At 29.1% G+C, this 23,364-nt stretch overlaps 1 protein-coding gene and 1 long non-coding RNA gene across 2 annotated transcripts in view; both read left to right on the forward strand.

The window, feature by feature from the left end:
* The window catches only part of LOC133326532 (uncharacterized), a 51,109-nt gene extending 48,812 nt beyond the window's left edge, over positions 1 to 2,297 (forward strand). The window contains exon 3 of the long non-coding RNA XR_009754197.1: positions 2,244 to 2,297. This is a non-coding gene — a long non-coding RNA (uncharacterized LOC133326532). The remainder of the gene's footprint in view (positions 1 to 2,243) is intronic.
* A 357-nt stretch (positions 2,298 to 2,654) lies between these two features.
* On the forward strand, positions 2,655 to 21,646 carry LOC133326523 (protein phosphatase 1 regulatory subunit 3B). The gene is made up of 5 exons (XM_061535143.1): positions 2,655 to 2,777; positions 9,799 to 9,953; positions 9,993 to 10,221; positions 20,863 to 21,066; positions 21,133 to 21,646. The coding sequence occupies exons 1-5, from the start codon at positions 2,692 to 2,694 to the stop codon at positions 21,644 to 21,646; spliced, it is 1,188 nt and encodes a 395-aa protein (XP_061391127.1). The 5' UTR covers positions 2,655 to 2,691.
* Positions 21,647 to 23,364: the final 1,718 nt, after the last annotated feature.

Consider the following 23,364-nt stretch of genomic DNA (forward strand, 5'->3'; position numbering starts at 1 on the left):
TGGCAGTAACAAATAATCAAAAACTAATTACATTTATATTTGGTATGTTCCCGTACTCAAAAATTGGGAAAACTTTTAATGGAAAATTCGAAATAATATAATTGTAGGTTCAGAGCATCAGATCGCTCAATATATTTCTGAAAATTTTATGATTTGTAATTTATCAACCAATTAAAAAAATGGTTGCACTACACAATTTTGAATGTTATAGTACGTTTACATTATACTGGATTTCGTTAACTTAGTGGATTTCAATTTTCAATTCCATTATATACATGTCAAAAAAAAATTTTCATAATGTAGGTTAACCCAGTAAAAAATTAAAGTGGATTTAAATTGTCAACTCCATTGTATATATGTCAAATAAATCCTCGTGCCAATTTCTACGTTAACAAATTTTAGTTTACTTGCAACTTTATATCATTATAATAGTAGTCAAAACAGCTTGTATTTAGTTCTTCGATTTACAAATCTAAAAGATTTAGAAGACATAGCCTAAACGCTTTTTAGTTACTAATCAGCTGATTAAAATTAAACGGGGTACACACCATAGCATTTGAATAAAAAGTTTTCTTAAGCAGAGTGGTTACAGCAGATAGTGTGTTAGATCTTATTTGTTCTTAAAAAAATATTTTATCTCGTTCTTTTAACAATTTGAAAAGTTGTGTATGTTTATTTGTTTAGTGCGTGAAGCGTACACCTTATCACATATGTTAGTTATCAAATCGGCAGTCAAGTTAGTAAATTAATAACACTGTATTTATAAACATTGACGATAAAAAAATGGGCGTGTACTTTTTTTTATCAATGCGCTATTGAAAAAAGAAAAAAATTGCCGAATAAAATGTTCAGTGAAATTGAAACAGAACAATAACTTTTTAGTGGTAAAACTTTTACTAGAATTCTCAGTCCCATAAAATGAAACACAAGCTAACAAAAACATCATGTACATTAGAACTTTTTTGTTTACACTTATTTTTTATGGATTTATTTGACATATTTGCAATAGAATTGCCAATTTAAATCCACTGGATTATGTAAATCCTGTACAATGTAAATGTACTATAATATCATACAATTCCTGTTATGGGTATTTCAAAATGCCAATTTTTTTATTTGCTCTATTTTATATTTTCTAAATGTCTCATTAGTTGCAATAAATTGTAAACGTTGAAGATTTGCCTTATATGACTCAATAAATCCGCAAACAAATACCCATCAGCTGATATTTGTTGACGTAATTACAGAACGTAATACAAGAACAAAGTTTTTGACAATTTATACTACAACTATTCTGTCTTGTGTAAATTCTAGGTTACTCGCTTATGTTTCCTGCATATAAAAAAACAATCATCCAAATTTTAACTCCTAAATGAAAGTAAGGGCTCGTTTAGACTATACCTTTTAAATCTTAAAAAACTTTGCGATATAACGAATGGGCCTGACAATGTACAACACTGTTTTTGCACACAAAATGCATCACCTTTCCTAAAAGCACCAAAATAGCAACGTCTAATGTCCAGCTATGTTGAAGTAGAAATGAGTATTTATACGTAAACAAATAACAGCTGACTAACGTTACACAATTTTAATAATGGTCTAAAAAGCTAGGATTTTGTACCTTGATATAGAAATCGAAAAAACATAAGCTGATTTCTGAAACTTAAGTTTTAATCAACCCTGTTAATTCCTTTAATTGTACGTCAAATAAAACGCATAAATTGTCAACTCCAGTGTATATATGTCAAGTAAACGACTTATTTAATTAAAAAGAAAAACAAACCAATGTTAGTGCCAGAGTGTATTTATTTTTTACTGTGTCTTTCTATAAATATTGTCTTTAATTTAGAGCGTCTTAAATTGTAATGTGTCAATTTTGTCATGTGACTCAAAAAACAAAAACGTCATAACAATTGTAACCTAACTCAACATAACACTTTCCCCGTTTATATTTTTTTTATTATCTTGTTTACACCATCACTCTATATATTTTTTTTTGTTTTGAATATAAAATAATTGATGCCTATTATTATAGAGTACTTCGAATTAGCTAAACAAATGCCATGCCATTTATTCGCACTTAGTTTGTTTATTTTGATATTTTGTTCTTCTTCTTCTTCTCACTATATAAATTGTTTTGTTTACATTTTGTAGTTATTGTTGTCGTGTGCTGTTGTCGGAATATGTTTTCTAAATGATTACCTTTTCTTTTTTCGTTTTTTCTTATTGTTTTCTCTTTGCAGGCAAGGTACCTACTACTAGTAACTATTTAAAGAACAACAAACAACACAAGAAGAGAAAACTATAAAACAAATTTAAAACTGTGATTAAATTAAAAACAAACGTCAAATCATCTCTGCAAATATTGGTTAGTGTGTCGTTCATTTGTTGTGCGTTTACTGTGATTATAGCAAAAAAATTTAAAATCCAAACTCAGGCTGCTACTAAGGCGATAACAACAACAACACAACATACGATTATCATCACCATCATCATATTCTAATCTGTCACTAAATTTGTTATTGTTGTTGTGACAATTATCGCCATAAATACACCGCTTGGTTACCCAACCGAGTCAGCCTAATTTGTTTGAGAGCAACAGATTAAGAGATATTATTAAAGTTAGTCGTTCAACGCCATCGTCGTCGTGAGGTTGTCGTCGTATAACGACATAAAATAAACAGCATCACTATGATATCTCACAGTCCACCCATCTTTAGTCATAGTCCACCGGTCAGTTTCTTAGCCGACTTCATGAATAATCGTCAAAGTTTAAAGTAAGTAAAATTAAACAAACAAAACAAGAAAAAAAAACAGAAACCTAAGTCGTATCACATAAATGTAAACATAATGGAAAAATCCATAAAACACATAGTTATGTATGCAGTTGTGTGATAAAAATAAAATAAATGACTTGAAATTTAAATATTATTGAAAACAATTCGGCTATATAAATAGATAATCACAAGTTTATGGTTATTAAATAGTTTATTGTATTTCTAGTTTTATCTGTGTTTTGGTAATTAATGTAGTTTAGTGTTATACTAACAGAACGTAATGTGTGGCCATATCGCTTCAAACAAGTCTTAGGTTATGTTTACACTAAACGAGTTTGAAGAAAAGGTGACATTTATTTCACAAATATTCCAAGGGAATTAGTGTTTTTTTAATTAAAACACATTTGGTGTAAACATAGCATTAAGTATCATTGGCAACTACTATTAGTTGTGTTTTATTTGCTAATTTAGTATGTGGCTTAAACGCACTCTCCATGCTTTAATAAAATTTTATATAAAGTGCGTTTAGATTTACGAAATCCACTCGATCTCAAATGTCAATTCCATAGCGTTTATGCCAAATATAATCCACTGGATTTGTGAACAGAATTTAAGTGACGTCTGAAATCAAGTGGATTAACTGTCAAAGTTGGTAGTGTGTGCAGTGTTGCCAACCATTTGAAATAAAATAAGGAAAAATTTTACAGAAAATCGAGACAAAAACAGATGTTTTTGTTTTGATACATCACCTTATTATTGCATCATGGGTTTAAAAGATAAATACAAATTATCCATCTAGTTTTATAGTAAAACGTAAGTCCTCAATCTTAAAGCTCGCTTATACTATATTTTATATCAGAATAATATTCATTGCTAAATCAAGCTCAATTTATCTCGATTATCATACACATTTAAAACAACTCATTAAACGATGTTATTTTAATTAATTTCACCTAATGGAAATAAAGTCCTCTTAGAATTATGAAAATAATGTCCAGCTATGTGAAATTAGAAATGTGTATGTATACGTAAACGAATAACAGCTGACTGAAGTTATATAATTTTATCTTAGTTCATGAGCCCTAAAGAAGAGGGGAACTTTAAAACTTTCAGGCATACGCAAACGTCAGCTGATTTCTGAAACTTTGGCTTTAATCAACCCAGTTAATGTTGTCAATTCCTTTACGTCACATAAAGTACACATCTTCATAAAACGCATAAATTGTCAACTCCAGTTTTCATACCAATTTTTTTCAAGGCCTTTTTAATTTTTCCCAAGGTCATTCAGGGAGACCAGCTGGATATCAGCTGCCTCTCAAGTTTGCTGTCATCCGTTATTATGAATCGACCTGCATTGTGAAAACGTAAACAAAGTCCAAATTTTTGACATCAGACTTGAGAAAAAACAGCTGATTTTCGCTAGTTGGGTGACCTTATTAATAGATCTTGAGATGACTATTTTGAATCACTTTTGTAAACACATGGTTATGTTTTTAAGCAGATGACAATTGAATCAGCTTATTTGTATCAAGATCTATTAATAAGTTCACACAGCAAGCGAAAATCAGATGTTTTTCACAAGTCTAATGTCAAAAATGTTGACTTTTTTACATTTTCATAATTGAAATCAATTGCTGTAATGGATTTTGACAGCAAACATGAAAAGCAGGTGATATCCAGCTGGTCTCCCTGGGATGACCTTATTAATAGGCCTTGATTTGTATTGTTAACACCTGCTTACGTTGGTTCATATTCAAAGATAGATTTTGTCTATTAATACATGTATTCAATTGTCCTATATATTGTAAATCCAGTGTTATGCTTTCTAACAAATGACACATTTAAATCAGCTGATTGGCATTTCTAACAGCTGTTTATTACTTTTATAATTAAACAAGTTTGTTTGTTTCTATAATAATAGTACTTACTCTTTTATTTCATCCATTTAATAGTTAAATTCGGCATTTTGGTCTTAATTTAATTTTTCATAGATATGACATATAAATCCATAAAAACTTTCGATGTAAATGTATCATAATTAAATAACAAACATTGAAGTATATTTCAAAAATTATCAGCTGTTTAACTTTAAAATAAATTCTACAGATTCCGATTTTTTTTCTGTAAAAATTTATTTTCCGAATTGTATATGGAATTTTGAACATTAATATCAATCAAAAGTAATAGATTTGGCACAAATGTCTTTATTAAATAAATATAAAATGTTATTACCTATGAATACATTAGGCATTTTTTTCCAATTTAGGTAGACATTATAATGATTTTCAATTACAATTGGAAATTATTTAGATTGGCCAAAAAAATATCCCAAAATGAAAGAAAACTACACACTTGCTTTCAATTACCTTCACTTAAGGTCAATTGATATTGACCAAAAATCCATTAAATAATCAATAGCTATTTGGGGCATTTCGATGACACGTGTATATATGTTTGAATGCCTGTGTATTTATTTTCTGTTAAAAAATATATATTTTTTCTATAGATAATAAAAAATAAACACACACAAATACAAAAAAAAACAAATATTTAGATAAGCGGTCGAAATATTTGGGATACGTATTGTCTTGAAAATAAAATATTTCATTCTTTTGTAAATGAAATGCATAACCATACATATATAAGTACATGTGTATATGTATAATATATTTCAAAATGCAATTAACAACTGCTTGATATTATATAAATAAAGGAGGCATATCTCTTTTTTATAAAATTTTAATGAAATGCAAATATAATTAAATGACAATTATAAGCAGTCGAATGAGAAAGGAACATAGATTATTATTTTTTATTCATTGTAAAAAACCTTTCAATTTTTAATTTAAATTTTAAAAATATTCATAGTTATTATTTTTTTTTAATATTCTTTATTTTGAAATGAAATTACTATGCGTTTAACTAGAATATGCTTGGTGTGAACATAGGCTAATCAACAAATACCATAATCAGCTGATTAGGTCGTCAGCTGTTTTATGTTTATTAGATGATCACGATTTTTTCAAATGTAAAATGTAGATTAAAAATAAGAGAACTGAATAGCCTAAATGATTTCATAGTAAAAATATTAAATACAAATATTATACGTACGGAAAAACATTATTTATATTTTTTAAAAAGTGAATAATTTTCTTGACTTTTCAATGAATCCTCCTGTTTGCGTGCTTTCTCCCACGTATTCAAAAAGATGCATACAAAATAACAGAACAAATTTCTAATTAATTTTCAACAAAATTTTAAATTTTAAAAATACTATTTATTCATTACTGTCTGACGACAAAATCGCCAATTAACGTCATATCCGTTGGCACTAAATGTACAAATATTTATTTTATTTTTTCAAAGAAATGCAATAAGTAAAAAATTGGAATTTATGATATTTACGACATTTATCTAGTATCAATCAACGGCAACTTAAATTTTCAAAAAAAAACACAATCCTTTTTTGGGCCAAAACCAACAAACCGGTAGTTGTTTATCGAAATAAGTGCCAAAAGAGAATTGTTGTTTTTATTTGCACGTAATTGCACAATACACTTAGAATGGGAAATTATTTAAGGTCAAGAATAGTGCTAATAGTTTGTTACACTGCGAAAAAAAAACTATAAATTTAAATGTGTGAAATACATTGTATAGACCTAATATCCGTAAAGATAAGGAAAAATGAAGATTTTGCAGTGGCAACATGAAGGAGATGCCAGCCTCTGTCAATGTAATATAATGTGATTGTTGTTTGATTGGCAACACAAAAATTCAAAGCCAAATACCCAAGATCTATTAAGAAGGTCACCCAGCAAGCAAAAGTCAGTTTTTTTTCATAAATTTAATGTCAACACTTTTTACTATGTTTACGTCTTCATAATGGAAATCAATTCACAATAATGGATTTTGACAGCAAACTTGAGAAGCAGCTGATATCCAATTGGTCTCCCTGGATGACCTTATTAATAGAACTTGCCTTTTGCACAGTCCTTGAACATGACCTAATATTCTCAAGGCAGAATATAAGTTTGACCATTGATAACATGAACAGAGTGCAGGTGATGCCAATTTCTGTTAAAATAATAGATTGTAATTGGCAACACAAAAATCAACGACAAATACCAAATGTTTATTCTGCCATGGCCTTGATGATGGCTTTTCATAACCTTGCTTATATATTCATGAATTATGCAAATCTGACCACTTGGAAATTGTATACATTTGACATGAAATTTTTTATATAAATCACCCGCTGGAAAAGTTTAAATTTTTCTAAATTTCTGGTTTAAAAAATGGATAACATGGCTTATTGCTGATTTAAATTTGTTACGAAATAATAGTAGACATTATTTCGCAATTATTTAATTCCTAGCGTGTTAGTACTTGAGTTTGAGGTGAATAAGGAAAATACAACTGTGCAAAGAAGAGGCTTGTTCCGTCGGAATCATTAATCAATACGAATAACGATTCAATTATGAATCATTATAGACCTTCAGATTTTACATACAATTTGTTACGTATTTGTATTTAAATATCATTAAATACTAGTCTTTTTTTAAATACTAGCCTTCCTTTCTATTTGATGAATTATATTCTTTCTATTTTGTTTGATATAATAAACCGAAAATATTTTTATTTTTAATAAGAAAATGACGTACAAAAATATATTTTTGCACGCGCATTTTTTAAAATTCCCCTTGAAATCATATGATTGTGCAAGATGCACCATAAATTCATCATCATTGACTAAAATAAGAATAGTCATCATCCAAATTTTCATCATCAGTGATCACATGTGTTTTAAAGCAACTTTGTTTCTAGAAATGTGGGACACAGATTGCTAAAAAAAAGAGAGTCATAATACAAATTGCCTTGATCTTGATGTGGTGTTATTTTTTTTCTTCCTCTCGTTATGCAGATAAAATTGAATAAGTCTAATTATTAAAAAAAATTTAATGTGAAATGAAAAATCTTGTGTAAATTGACTTTGAAAAAATTAACTTATGTCAATATTTGGACTCATTCACGGCATTAATAATCACAAATATTTGGATGATCTAAATAAAAGTACGTTTAGAATTACGAAATCCACTCGATCTCAAAGGTCTGGATTTGTGAATAGGATTAAACAGTATGGAATTGTCGTTTGAAAACGAGTGGATTTAGTAGTCTAAACGCGTTCTTACTCTTGAATAATGCAAATATTCTAAACTTGATGTAATTTTCATTTTCAAAAGAACAATCAGGTGATATTTGTTTACATAATATTACATTATGCTAGGTTCACATACATATTGGAACCTGGGAGTAAATTTGAAATCCTTAGTGATTTGACATACATATATACAAAGGAAATAATAAAATAATTATCCTTTATATGTATGATAAATGAATAATACGTTCTTTAAAAAACGTTCGATATAAACATAACATAACTTTTACCTTTATAACAAAAGTTGGCAACGGTGAAGCGTTTTGTAATGGCTAATTTCAATAAAAAATTAAAACATCCCTAATTTTAAATCCTTCTTTACAATCTGTCACACAATTCTTTACTCATTTTTAAAAAGCGGATATAATCTATTATTGAAAAACACCCATTATGTTTATCCATCAGTTTTCAACACATTTTCTTTTTATTTCATTTCTTTTCACTTTTTTGCAAAACTCGGAAGATATTTTGTTTTCTAAAAATATAATTATGTATATATATTTATTTAACATTGACGGTGGCGTTCAACCCTCAGCACATGTGTATGTAATGTCATTGAAAAATAATATAAAAATTCTTATTTCGAGGGTCATAATTGTCATTAAAATCTTTGTAAATGTAGGCGTTTAAATTAAAATATTTGAGAGACTAGAGAAATTGTCCAATTTTTTTATAAGTCTTAGGAGATGTAATTGGTGCCAAAAAAGTGGTCTGAAAAGTTATTTCATATTGTGCGTTAAAATAAATACGATTTTGTAAATCTAAAAGAATTTTCTTTTTATTATTAAGAATTTAAATATTTTATCATTGGTGAAAACTTTTGTATTTTCTGCAAGAATGTCAGGATATTCTTGTTGACATAGATGTAAAAAAATTTTGCTGTCGAAAAAATAAACATTTTTACATTGGCATTCATTTATTATTTCCGAAAACATTGTGTTTACATTTTGATGTTATTCACCTTCATTGTTGGCAACGCTTTGTTTTGGTCGTTTTTTCCTTCATGGTAAGTAACATGAAGGAAAAAAACATATGATTGGTAAATAATAAAACACTTCTCTCTGACGATTATATGTACTGTAGTTATTTAACGTAACCCCAATAATAAAAACGAGACCATTCGTTTATATTATGGTATCTATTATTATTATTATTTTCCATTGCTCAAAAGATTTACCATCTCTGGAGTGTGGCATGACTTTGCATATCCCACAAAAATGACTAAATTCAAAACTGTCTGTGGAAAAAAATTATTTAACTAAACAAATTTTTTGTGGAAATAAATACCACCTAGCAACATAAGAAATCAAATAAATAGGCATCTCTTATTAATAGCAAACGACCTCAATTTGTTTATATTGTTAGATATTAGAGTGGGTATTTTTTGACGGAAAATAAATATTAATATTTAAAATAATTTTGGTCGGTTAATATCAAAGGTCAATTCAAATGGAAATGAGATCTAGTGTGATATTAGGACATAAATCAAGACCAATAGTTTGATTCTATGTATTTATGAATGTAACAGTATGTCTATATTGTACTGGATTTCTTTAGCCCAGTGGGCTTAAATTGTCAATTCCATTGTGTATATGTCAAATAAACCTTCAATAAAATAGCTTAACCTGGTTGAAATTTATAATCCACAGGCCATTTTAATCTCTTAACATGCATGCAATTATCTCTCTGTAATGTTTACATTTAAAAACTACCTTTAAGTATTTAGTTGTAGTTTTACTATTTCTTTATCTATGTTTATTTCCCCTAAAAATATTAATTCTTTACAATATTTTCTTCTGATTACAGTTGTAATGATGAACATAATCGTGCATCACGCTATTGCCGCCCTCCAGTTATAACATTGGCCTCAAAGGCTATGGTTAATAACGCCCAGCAACGTGTAGCTAGTCCTAATTTCGGTGGTACATCGTCAAACGATAATAATCGCCTAAATTCCAATTCTAATTTTAATAATACTTATAATAACTATAATAACCAACCCAACAACACCAGCAGCAACAGTAACGCCCAATATAAAGCAAATATAACAAGCTTCATGCCAGAAATGGGTCGTCGTCTGGAACGTATGTCTTCGGCACCAACATTGCCGATGACACCAAAATCATGTTTACGTCGTAAATCCTGCCTACACAAGTCATCAACGGAATCCATTGAAGTCACAGACAAGGATACCAATACGGATACAAATAAGTGTTCAGAAAATAATAGGTATGTTTTGCAAAAAAAAAACTTAATTAATAGAAACTATTGAAGTTTATAAAACTTTTTAAATTTGTGTGTTAACGCAAAAGCAAATAATTAGAACATTTAAATTGTTATATTAACTCACAGTAGTTTCAATTGAAATATGACAGATTGTAAAATTTAGGTCAGGTAATGTATCAAACAATAACATATATTCTTTATTCGACCATCTGTCAAATATTCTTTAGTAATATTTCTCATGGTTGGCAACATTGTACGTGCGCTAAATGGGGTACCTATTTATTGTGCCATGCGTAATTTCATAATTTCAAACAGCTGATCCATGGCAACATAAATAGATAGTCCATTTAGCACTGCTGACGATTCGATTAACTGTCAATGTGCATAGTTTCTACTTGAATTCGATGTGCAATGTTACCAACCATGTGAAATATTACTAGAAAAAAATTGACAGATGGACGGGACAAAAACAATTGTTTTGGTTTTGATACATCATCTTATTATTGCATAACTTATAGCACATTTACACACACTCCACATATTATGTGAATTTATAAACTCCTGAAAATAAATTAATCGCCTGTTTGGAGAACATTTGAATGGCAATCAGCTGATACATATTTACATATAAAAATACATAAAAAATATTACAGGCCTTCACGAAAATATGCATTGTTGATGGACAGTTAATAATTGATAAAATAAGCTAACAAACTGATAGTGTGTACTCATCTTAAAAGCAAACAGCCGATCACTGTTTACATTTGAAGGTTGTATGAATTTCATTAAAAATTACATATTATAAGATCTAAAATTAAACCAGTTTTATTAAAACTAGTCATTTAGATTGCCAATTTTCTTGACAATTCCATGTATTTTCGTAAATCCCTAAATTAAGGGTATGTTACACAAGCCATCAATATCTTATGAGCTGTCAAAATTTCATATGTTGTACGCACAGCAAAAGCGACAGCACATATGATTGATGACTTGTGTAACATCATCTTTAGGTGTCAGTTTTAGGGCGTTTTAAATCTTCACTTCAAACATAAATAATCTTATATGGATTTACCTACAGAGTTCGCTTTAAAAAATACATTTTAAATATTTTGTAATAGTTTCTATTTACTTATCATCATCGTCGTCTATAAACTTTGATCCGTAATAAACAAATAATCTTGATAGTCATAATGCTTAGCTGTCTATGTTTACTTTCTAATCTTTTTGTTCAAATACTACTACACTTCCTGTATGTATTGAATTATCTTAAATTGAATGACAGACATCTCTCAGTTGGGTAAATATTTAATTTATCTTAATTATCGCCCAAGCAGTGGGTCTCGTGCCCGTCTAGACATTGTACAGAAACTTGTACAATGAAGGGTCTTACATATTACACTCGTAAATGACACTTGTTGTTGTTGAAAATCCATTAAGAAAGACATGTAAAACTAATTATAAACCATGATGGGGGGTGTACATTGATTTTAAGTGCCCTCTAATCAAGTATTTGGAAGTAGTTTTTTAATTTAAAAAATAATTATAATGTAATATTTTGTAAGTGTATATATTGTAATTGATAGCTTGTATTTTTTGCTAGAATAAAAGTAAGTGGCCACAAGACAAAAATAGTCATGTTACATTTCCAATAGACATTCTATATTTGTATTTAATAAATATCGTTATGTGGGTTTTTTCGGTTCGAACAATTTAATATTTGTGTGTATGTACATTGTGTGTTGTATTAAAATAAAACTGGCGCCAAATATTGTATTATATTTGACAGTGTCTTCTGACAGACAGAGCTTTGAGAGAGTGTTCTGTTTTTACATGACGTTTACAAAGTACACAATTATGTGCGAATATAACTCTGTTTTGCAAATGGCCAACAGCAGATTTGTATCACTGGTTCAATTATAGTATTTTTAGTCGTCTGGACTTTACATCCCACAAACGGGTTTATACTTTTCAACAAATAATACATGATTTAATAACCATAATTCTAAAAATCGGCAGGATTATACTCTAAACATTGCTTATGATTTGCTATAAATTTATCCCTGTTTATATTGATATTGCTATAATTTTTATTGAACAAATTTCAACTTCCGTACTTTTTCTTAAATTAGTAGTAATACTTATTAAAATCTTTCTCTTGTGTTTGAGGTCAGCTTAAAGTGTCTACACCTTTTCGTAAATTCTGTCAACTAAACGCCACACTTATCTACATTGATTGTACTCAATTTAAATACATATGTACATTTATTGGCAAATACAAGTCAATGTAATTTAAACTGATTTTTATTAACCACAATTTGTGTAAAATATTCGCATTACGTGATTTCATATTATGTACACTAAAAATTTGATATAATATTTGCCAATACTTGTATTGCTATTGATACATATAGAGTTCAGTAACATTGAGTGAAGGTTAGATATGGATTATTCGCTAAATGTACAACTTTGTAAACCTTCATTTAGTTTATTAATATTTTTCATTACAAAATCATACATCATACATTTTTGGAAACATTTCTCAAGAGAACCTAATAGAATGAAAGATAGTTCAGTGACATTGTATGAAGGTCATATAAATATTGTGTAAATAGAATCACCCACATTTCCATTATCTTCAATTATGTGTAATATTCTATTAATCGTAACTGTAATGCCCTGGTTTTAATGATTATTTGGTGTTAAGGCGCATACACACTATCAGTTTGGACTGTCAGTTTTTTTACCGATTACTATCTATCCAACAACATGTTGGAATAAATAAAGTCAATTCACAATAATGGAATTTGACAGCAAAGTTAAGGAACAGCAGATCTTCCTAAAAACAGCTGTTTTCACATTCTGGTAGAGATTTTAAATAGGTCTTGGCTCTGATAACAAAACCACTATGTCAAAATTGCAAAATTTTAGTTATAGATTCTTCATCGTATTATAACACATATCTAATTTTGTTTGATAATGGAATACATCAAAATTTATTTTGTTGAGCCATGTGTACAATTCTTCATTATTTTTGGAATCAATAAACTTTTTTTTTGGTAATAAAATCCTAAAATTCGTTTCTTTGTGTAGTTGTCCTTACTGCTCTTACTTTTTATTAAGTGATATTGTTTATCTAGTAATTCATCAACAACAAATGACATTTACCATAGCACTATAGACGTCATCATTGCTGCTTGTCATCGTAAAACTAATACATTTACACCTATCCCCCTACATATTATGCATCTGGCATAACGCCGATAATTGTTCTATTTTAGTGTTTAAATTTTGTGTTTTGTTTACAATTGCAAATTAAATTGACATTTTACCAACAACAATTACAAAACAAACAAAATAAGAATAACGAGACATATGTCACGCTTTGACAAGATTAGAACTTTTTGGCGCAATAATAAACACACTAGAATTTGTTCTTTCAATTTCTTACAATCCGGCCAGTTTGGCTGCCTAGCGGTCTATGCATATAGTATGTATGTAACCACTACAGAAGAAGAAGAAGAAAAAAAGAAAAAGTTTATATTTAAAAAAGAAAATGTATTTTTGTCACACAGCAAAATACTACCGAAATAAAACTATATGAAACGAAAGATACAAAACAAAAAACTCAAGCAAAATTGTTTTGTATATTATGCTGATCACGTGAAACGAACGTGAATGCTTCATGATAATTTTTTGTTTTTGTGTGGAGGACTTGCGTTCTTCACGTTTTCTTAAAACATATTTCGCTTACGCATACATTAGTGATATTTTATGTTTTATTTACGTACATACATATGTATAAACGTATGTATATGAACGGAAATTTTCGTTTTGGTTATTTTTGTTGTTGTAATAACTTGCTACTTGTGTAAGATTACGACATTATTGATTGAAATTTTTATAAAGCGTAAATGTCTCTCACGCACTGTCGTTTTGTCAGTTTTTTTTACAACAATTTTTATTATCTTGTAACGATGTAGATAATTTTAAAAAACAAATACACACTTGCTTTTATTTTCATTATTATTTTTTTCAAACATTACAGCTACAGCATATTATGTTTACAAACGATTATTTCTATAGTTTTTAAGCGTGCCCTGTGTGTGATAAGCATGAACATATAAAACCTTGATAATTTTTCCACATTTATTGGATTATTTGCCATGCACTTTATCTATTCGTATAACATACTAAATATTGAATCAGTAGCAATTAGAGAAAGTTTTTTAAAACGGCATATACATTAGAACTTTTTACCGGGTTAACCTACTTTATGAGGATTTATTTGACATATATGCAAAGGTTTTTTAATCCGGTTAAATGTAAACGTACTATAATATGCATATAGTATTCTTATAGCATATTTACACCGCAGGAATTGACAATATAAATTACATGCTATATATCATGGGATTTAACATTCAAATTAGGGCGTATTTATACCAATAAACGATGATTTGATCGCCGTTTTTTGTCATTGTCGTTTTTGTTTGTCAAATAAATGATGATTTCGGTAAAACACGTTCGGTGAAATACAAACTTAAACTATTCTTGGAAATGTACTTATTTTAGACCTGAAACGAGAAATTTATATTATATTTAATTCAATTCAGCTGATATTTGTTTATGTATACATAAGCAAATATCAGCTGATGAGCATTTATATTTGGCTCATTTACAGTATAGCCATTATCATGATAATGCACATTATCTCAATTTAATTGCTGCATCTAGTGCTATATAAACGTTCTATTTCATATTTAATGTACAAAGTGAATTTTTTTTATAAATTGTTTAAAAATTATCTCGAGTTTATTTAAATATACCCCCAATTAATAAATGCGCAATATATGGCTGTGAACCACTTTTTTCCCAAGTTATTTATAATTTGCAAACCCATTTAAGAACACCCACCATATTGTTCGTTTGTCCTTCAAACATGCATATATATATATATATATATAGATATATACTGCACTTTTTAATTGATTAGATTATTTTTAAAATTCGCTGAAAAAATGTTCTAAAAAATTCAGCTATAATACATTTATATCGGAAACATACAAAACAAAGACATATTTTTATATGATAACAATTTCTTGTTTTTGTTGTTGAATATAAACATTTTAAAAAATGCAGAAAAAATATACATTTTCCAAAAAAAAGTCTGTATGTTTTTAGAGAACAGCTGTTATTGTTGGCTAATACCATGTTTCCACTGGAAGAGAAATGTAATATATTTTATGGTTATATTGGCAATATATTATTTTTTGTCTTAATGCTTCAAAGAAAGTCCCCCAAATAAGTCCCTATCCCTTATCACAAAAAAAATTATAATAGTCTAGGTGCCAAATTAAAACATTTCAATATTTTATTCAAATTTTCATTTTAACATTTTCAACCTGAAAGTAAAAAAATTATAATTTTAATGTATGTGACGACAAATTTTTATTAGTCTCTGTCCTATTTACCTTGCGCTAGCTTTACTTACCCTACCTCTTATCACATTATCCCCATTTTTATATTTCTAAAATCCCCTCAATGTTTATGTTAACGACCTCACAAAGTGTGACGTTTTCGTTTAGATGCACACAAGTTGCTGCGAGGTGTGTGTGTCTCCGTTTAAATGAGAAAGAGTGAGCATATTTGTTATTTTTCACCTTATAGCAGTGTTGTGTGTGAGTGGTGGGGTTTTATGATGGGTGATCACGCGCTTAATGCATGTTGCTGCACATTTCACACGCAACAGGTTTTTTTGGTTGGTTGGTTTGTTTCTTTTCTTTTTCAGTTTGCCCAGCAACGATTATTTGATTTCTTGTTGTCGTTGGTTTTTTTCGATTTTCTGTTTAAATATTCATAATATTTTTATATAAGTACATACATATGTATGTGAGTTATAAAAATATCTTTACAACAACTGGTTGCTCCTTTTTATGGTAGCTATAAACAGAAGTTATAATCTGGTTCTTAATGGCGCTTATAGGCTATTTTTGTTTTGGTCCTTCGTTTATGGCATTAGTAGATTAGTGTTGTTTTAGCGATGGTTACAGGTAATCGTTTTAGTTTACACATAATTGCATGTTATATAATAAGGAGATTTCTTAATGTTTGATAACCGTTCGAATTTAAAACAGTTTCTTTTTTTTTTTTGTATGGGTAGTTAAAACTTAATTGATAATTATTAAAATTTGACACGTGTGCCATGCACAATACTGCAACCGAATTAAAAATTATTAAGATACATGCAACAATTGCTCAATTTGTTAGGTATCATAACTAAATTGTATTTAAGCACAATTCAGACGAGTCGTCATTGTCATAAGTACCATCAATTTTTAAAATGTGTTAAATGATGTGGGAACTTAAACTCCTTTTACATTAGAACTTTTTACCGGGGTTAACCTACTTTATGAGGATTTATTTGACATATATGGAAAGGAAATGGCAATTGAAACCCACTGGGTTAACGAAATCCGGTTAAATGTAAACGTACTGTTAGTTATGTATATTTATATAATTTGCTGGAAGAAACTAATATAGTAATAGAAAGACCAAAAATGAAATAAATAATACATATGATGTTGTTTGCATTGTCAAAAACAGCTGATATATATATATATATCTAGTTATAGGTTATGTCATATAAAAAACTGACGGGTGCATAAGCAGAATTTTGTTTGAAATTATCATGTGTTTTATTTCATACATGATAATTTCAAACCAAATTCTGCTTATGCACCCAAGAAATAATCATTTCTCCTTAATGTATGCTTCAAAATACCCAAAAATTCAAAACAGTTGCCAAACAAACAATTGTCAGCTGTTTTTTATTTACAGTGAACAGCAGGGATTTGATACCTCGATTTACAAATCTAGTCGATTTAGACGGCATAGTCTAAACTCGCCTATAGTTCATGTCTTATGAATAATACCATTATGCAATAATAAGGTGATGTATCAAAACAGAAAGCTTTGTTTTTGTCTCGACCATCTGTCAAATTTTTCCTTATAATATTTTACATGGTTGGCAACATAGCACATCGAAATTACGCACTTTTACACATTGTGAATTGACTTCCAAATTTTTGCATTATATTTCTGAAAAAAAAAACAGCTGACTGGCTGGGTGACCTTATTAATAGATTTGTTATGGGCTTTGAGTTATCATTATTGATCTTAACTTTGTATGTAAATTTTACACACATATCAAATAATTTGTCCATATCTCACAGTCAATATTTACATAAAAATGCTAATTTGATTCGATTTCTATTTCGTTAATGATTGTCATTAACAAATTATTGATATTAGTTTTGGCTATTAAAACAGATGAATCAAATTATATTCAATAGTTATTGGCTACCTGATATTTTGTGCAATAATGTTGGCAACTCGCAAAACTAGTTTGTTTTTTATTAAAAATGCTTAATAAAATTAAATCCAAAATCGAATAAACTTGTTTTCATTTTTTAAAAATAACATTCAAGCCTGCAAAAACGCAGAGATTAAAAAATAAACAGCCTGTTTACACCGAGGTTTTTTAATATAACGCATGTTTTATCAGCTGTTTTAATGTGTTAAAATTTGTTGTAAATATTAACATAATACATTGAATTAGACTTTTCATTTAACCGATGAAATCAATATTTTCAGATTATAAGGCACAATTGCCCTATGCTTTATAATTTAATACAACAATTGTTATATTATAATGTCTATTCAAATTTGAAAATATAATTAGGAAATTTGTGTGTTTTTAATGATACAGCTGATTTTGACAATCATATTAACATACCCACACATGAATTTTTTTTTAACCAATTTTATATTTTCAATATATTAATATAAAACAAGAAATTGTGTATATCAGCTGATATGATTTATAGATCAGCTGATATGCGTTATATTTTGAATATTACTTGGAAACCAAGCGCTATTTTTCAATAAAATATGATCAATGCTTATGTTACGATCATTTTAAATAGAAAATATGTATATTATCAATATCTACTGCATTTAAACATGCAACAAACTCATATTTCTTCGAAATTTCAATCACATCTGCATATATAATTCCATCTGGCATTTGTTGCTTTCATTCCATTTGCATTTCTCCCTTCATTACACACATTAAATTTTTTATGTATGTTTCCCTTCATTACACACATTAAATTTTTTTAAATTTATTACCAGACATTGCGTAGGCGTATTTTCATTTTTCCGAGGCCTTTTTCTTCTTGCGGCAAATGAAAATAAAAGCGAAAAAATAAAACAATTGAAAAAATGAATTGCAATTTAACAACAACATCAGAAACGTGAAATCATGTGAATATCGATATCATAAATAAGATTTAATGGTTTAATTTTTTCATATTTTTTGTGACTTTGCAAAATAATAATATCTGATTTCGTCGGAAGAATAACAACAATTTCTTGGCAATTTTGGTAAAATTCCATTGAATTATAATTTTATAACAAATTTTTTTTGCAATTTTTGTAGAAAATCTACTATTTCCAATTCCATTGAATTATAATTTTACATAGGACAATATGATATAATACTTAGGATACATTTGCATCGATTATGTTATATGATCTACTATTTCCACAAAACACGTTCGCATTCGGGCGGAATTACACGGAACTTGTTTTAAGATAAATCACCATTTAATCGTTCTTGTAATTTCCTTTGTACACATGCCAAATAAATTTAAAACATATTTGCTATAGTGTACCCATGGCACAATAAATAGGTAGTCCATTTAGAGCAGCAGATGTCTCGAATAACTATCAAAGTCCGTAATTTCTACTTGCATTCGATGTGCAATGTTGCCAACCATGTGAAATATTATATGAAAAAATTTGACAGAAGGTCGAGACAAAAACAAAGGGGTTTGTTGTGATACATCACCTTATAATTGCATCATGAGTGTACCCTTTCAATTGAATTTATAGTACATTTACATTGTATCGGATTTAGATATTCCTGTAGGTTTAAATTGTCAATTCCATTGTATAATGTTAAATAAAGTATGTCAATCCTGTAAATGTAAATGCCGTTTTAACGTACTATTACAATTAACACATTTTTCTTTATTATTTTTAAAATTAAAATACTTCGGAAACATAGCATATGTTTTAATGGAAAGTAGTTAAAAGTGATACTATGTCAAATGTTAAGCCAAAACACATACGCAGCTTCTTTCTTTAGCGTCATTTAGATTGTTCTAAATACAAAATAAAGCATTTCACAAAATTTGGACCGCAATCACCCATTAATTGGCAGCAATAATCAAAACAATCGGTATTTGAATATTTTGCGCGACACGTTTGCCAATAACCACCTGACACACAAAAGAAATGCAAAAAAAGTTTATAGACCGAACATTTTATTGGGAGAAAACAAAATGTCGCCGCCTGTTATGGCGTTCAATTTGAAAAATGTACTTAATTAAATACTTGGCAGAGGACAAATCAAACACAAAAAAGAAACACAAATTCAAACAAATTTAGTTACTTTTTATGAATTCATTTCGAAGGCGTTGAAATGACAAAAAAAGTTCTGGCGCCGCCAAATATAATTCACCTTATCACCTTAACGATTGCACACAAAAAAAGAACATCTCCGAACAACTGAAATATCTTACATATGCTGGTCAGGGCCACCACCAAATGTATTGATGCTGAAAGCACAAAACAAACAAAATATATATTCCACTTCATTGCAATTTGATGTCAATGTACGGATTTTCTGTTGTTCTTCACTTACTTTTTTTATTTGGGGTGTTTCGTTAATTTGCAACCAATTGACTTGATATTTTTTAAAACGCAAATCTTTAAATTGTTCAAAATTATTCAATTGTAGAATGCATGGCTCGTGCGGATAAAAATAATTGACTTCAATATCAGATTACGAAATTTAAATTAAATAAATCCCCTGAGAGTTTCAATATTATTTTCAAATCCACCTAGGATTATTTATTCCAAATGCAAATTTTTACAAATAAAACACGTCGATAGTGGGAAAACAGAGTTGTATTTTATTTAGCAACATCGACTTTTGTGTGGCCGTGTTTACACTGTTCACCTTTTCATAATGGAAGTTAATGCACAATAATGAATTTTGACAAGAAACTAGAGAGTCAGCTGATATCCAGCTGGTCTCCCTGGATGGCCTTATTAATAAGACTAAGATATTTTCATGGCACAATAAATAGGTAGTCCATTTAGCGCAGCTGATGTCTTGATTAACTGTCAAAGTGGATAATTTCTACTTGTATTCGATGTGCAATGTTGCCAACCATGTTAAATATTATATGGAAAAGTTTGACATATAATCGTGACAAAACAAATGTTTTTGTTTTGATACATCACCTTATTATTGCATCATGGATATTTCATAAAGAAAAAACATAAAGAATATTTCGATAATACCTTCTAAATCGAGGTAATAAATCCCAGCTTTTTACACTAGCATTAAAATAATACAAAGTCAGTTAACTGATATTTTTTACGATACATACTCAATTCTAAGAGCAATGTTCTAAACGCGCTTTATGATATTTTTTAATGAATTTATTGAATAATTTTTAAATTGAATAATAACATTTTACTAATTATTTTCTCTCCTTCCCTTTCTTTCAGCCATCCACGTAAAAAAGTGATATTTGCCGATGATGAAGGTCTATCGTTGACCCAAGTACGTGTCATGTCTGAGCCCTCAAATGTGCCACCTTATTGGAGTATGAAATTTTTGGAACAAATTACTCAAGGTTTGGTTACACCACATCCTGCCGATCAATGGACCGTTGATTTTAAACAACCTGCCTCCGATTATTTGGTCTTTAGGTAAGGCATATATTTCTCCAAAGTAAATAAAAAAAAAACTTATTTTTATTTTCTCTCTTTTTACAGACAAACCATAGAACGTGATTTTGTATCACTTGAAAATGTCATTGTCAAGGACGAAGAATCAATTGTGGTGGGCACGGTTAAGGTTAAGAACATATCCTTTGCCAAAGAGGTGGTTGTACGCGTAACCTGGGACGATTGGAAGAGCCAGCAGGATATCTTTTGTACCTATAATCGAGCCTATGGCCCAGCCACATGTGCTCATGTTGTCTTCGATACATTCTCGTTTAAAATAACCCTCCCACCATCTTCCAAGCGCTTGGAATTCTGTATTTGCTATCGTGCCGATGGTCAAGAATATTGGGATAATAATGGTGGTAAAAATTATACAATTACCAAACGTTCGCCCTTCTATTACAATGCCCTGTCGCCATATGAAAAGAATAATAGCACATCAAACATGCGTAATTCTGCTTCATGCCAGAGTCAAGTAAGATCGGCGTTGAGTGCAGCTTTGGCAAATAAAAATCCTGATTCGCAGCAAAATTGGCAACAGGAACCAAGTCCTTATTGGTAGAGGCGTGGTGAATATGATGACCATAGGACTATGAAGCAAAGTTTAATTAAAAAATAAACTTGTACAACAAAAGCTTTTAGAGCTTTTTTAAAAAGAAAATAGAGCTGCAGAGCTTTATTTTTAAATGAAAACCCCCCACAGAGCTTTAAAGTTTTCCCTTTATTGAAAGAAAAGCATAATCTATATAAGATATAATGATGATTATTATGTATGTACATTAACTTTATCGGAAGGAAAGAAAGAGGGGCTTAGGAGGAAGAAGAAATTGAAGAAGAAATGTATCAAAAATTGAGGTCCAAAGCGTGTTTTTGTAGGACGTAAAGCAATTCGAGCTTACAAAAATATGTATAATGAAAAGACCACAAAATTTTATAATATTAATAAGAAATTGAAAGAGGAACAAAGGTTCCACTTTGAAAATAATTCACTTAGAGATTTTATTAGGAGTGTTAATCCCAATTAATCCTAAAAAATTCTCTTTTGAGGTTACTACGAGCCCAGTTAGAATATTGTTTATGCCTAGAAAATAACTATTCTAAAAAGTTTTTGGGCACGAAAGAAAAACATCTGATTGCAAGCTTTCACTAGAAATGTATTACAGTGAATTGATGTTTGATTATGATCTCCTTTGCTGTTTGAATGTTTTTTGTCAAGTATTTATGTCCATTTTTTCTCGTTTTATTTGTCTATTGTGATCTCTACGAATTTCTGTTTTGTATTGATCCTTCAAATATGTAATGTCAATTTTTTTTTCGAAATTCAAATCTCACGGTTTGCAATTTATAAGTTTTTTGATTTGTTTCTATCAAATTTCATATCAAACAAATGTCATAATTGACATATTATTTAATGACATTTGTTAGATATGAAATTTGGATTGAATTAAGGATTGAAAATTTAATATTTCCATATGTCCGAATTTATCTATTTGCAACATTTTGTGTCATTTAAATACCCACGTTTACACACAGCACCTGTAGAGTTGCCAACACATGAAGCTGTTTGGCCACATTTTAAACACAAACTACGTTTATTGTAACCAAGGTCTATAAATAAGGTCGTCCAGGGAGATCAGCTGGATATCAGCTGCCTCTTAAGTTTGCTGTCAGAATTCATTATTGTGAATTGGCTTCCAATTTGAAAACGTAAACAAAAACCAAATGTTTGACATTAGACTTGAGAAAAAACAGCTGACTTTCCCTAGCTGGGTTACCTTATTAATAGATCGGGATTGTAACTGTGTGTGATGTGTGGCCAACCAGCCATGTGAAGAATTCCCTGAACAGTTTATGATTTCCTAAATTAGATTTACGAAAATCACTCGATTTCAAATATCAATTCCATAGCGTATATGTCGAATATAATCCAATGGATTTGTGAACATGATTAAGGTGACGCATGTACGCTTTGGAATTGACATTTGAAATCAAGTGGATTTAGTAGTCTAAACGCGCTCTTATGTCAAAATACTGTCCGTTGAATTATGTTTTATTTCAAAATAAAACTGAAACCATGATAATTATTTTCAAAAAATGTTGATCATTGAAGTCTATAATTATAATTATAGTTTTGTTTTATTTTCTAATTTAACATGTAAAATTAGAATATATGTTTATGATGACATTTGTGTCAAATGCTGGAGATCAAATCAAACTCACTTCGACTTATTCTGAAATTGGCAAAAATATAAATTAAAGCAGGGTTTATATAAAGGAAAT

This window comes from Musca vetustissima, unplaced genomic scaffold (assembly GCF_032173495.1).
Source record: "Musca vetustissima isolate MV318-11 ecotype Yass unplaced genomic scaffold, APGP_CSIRO_Mvet_v1 utg2832, whole genome shotgun sequence".
Classification (NCBI taxonomy): domain Eukaryota; kingdom Metazoa; phylum Arthropoda; class Insecta; order Diptera; family Muscidae; genus Musca; species Musca vetustissima.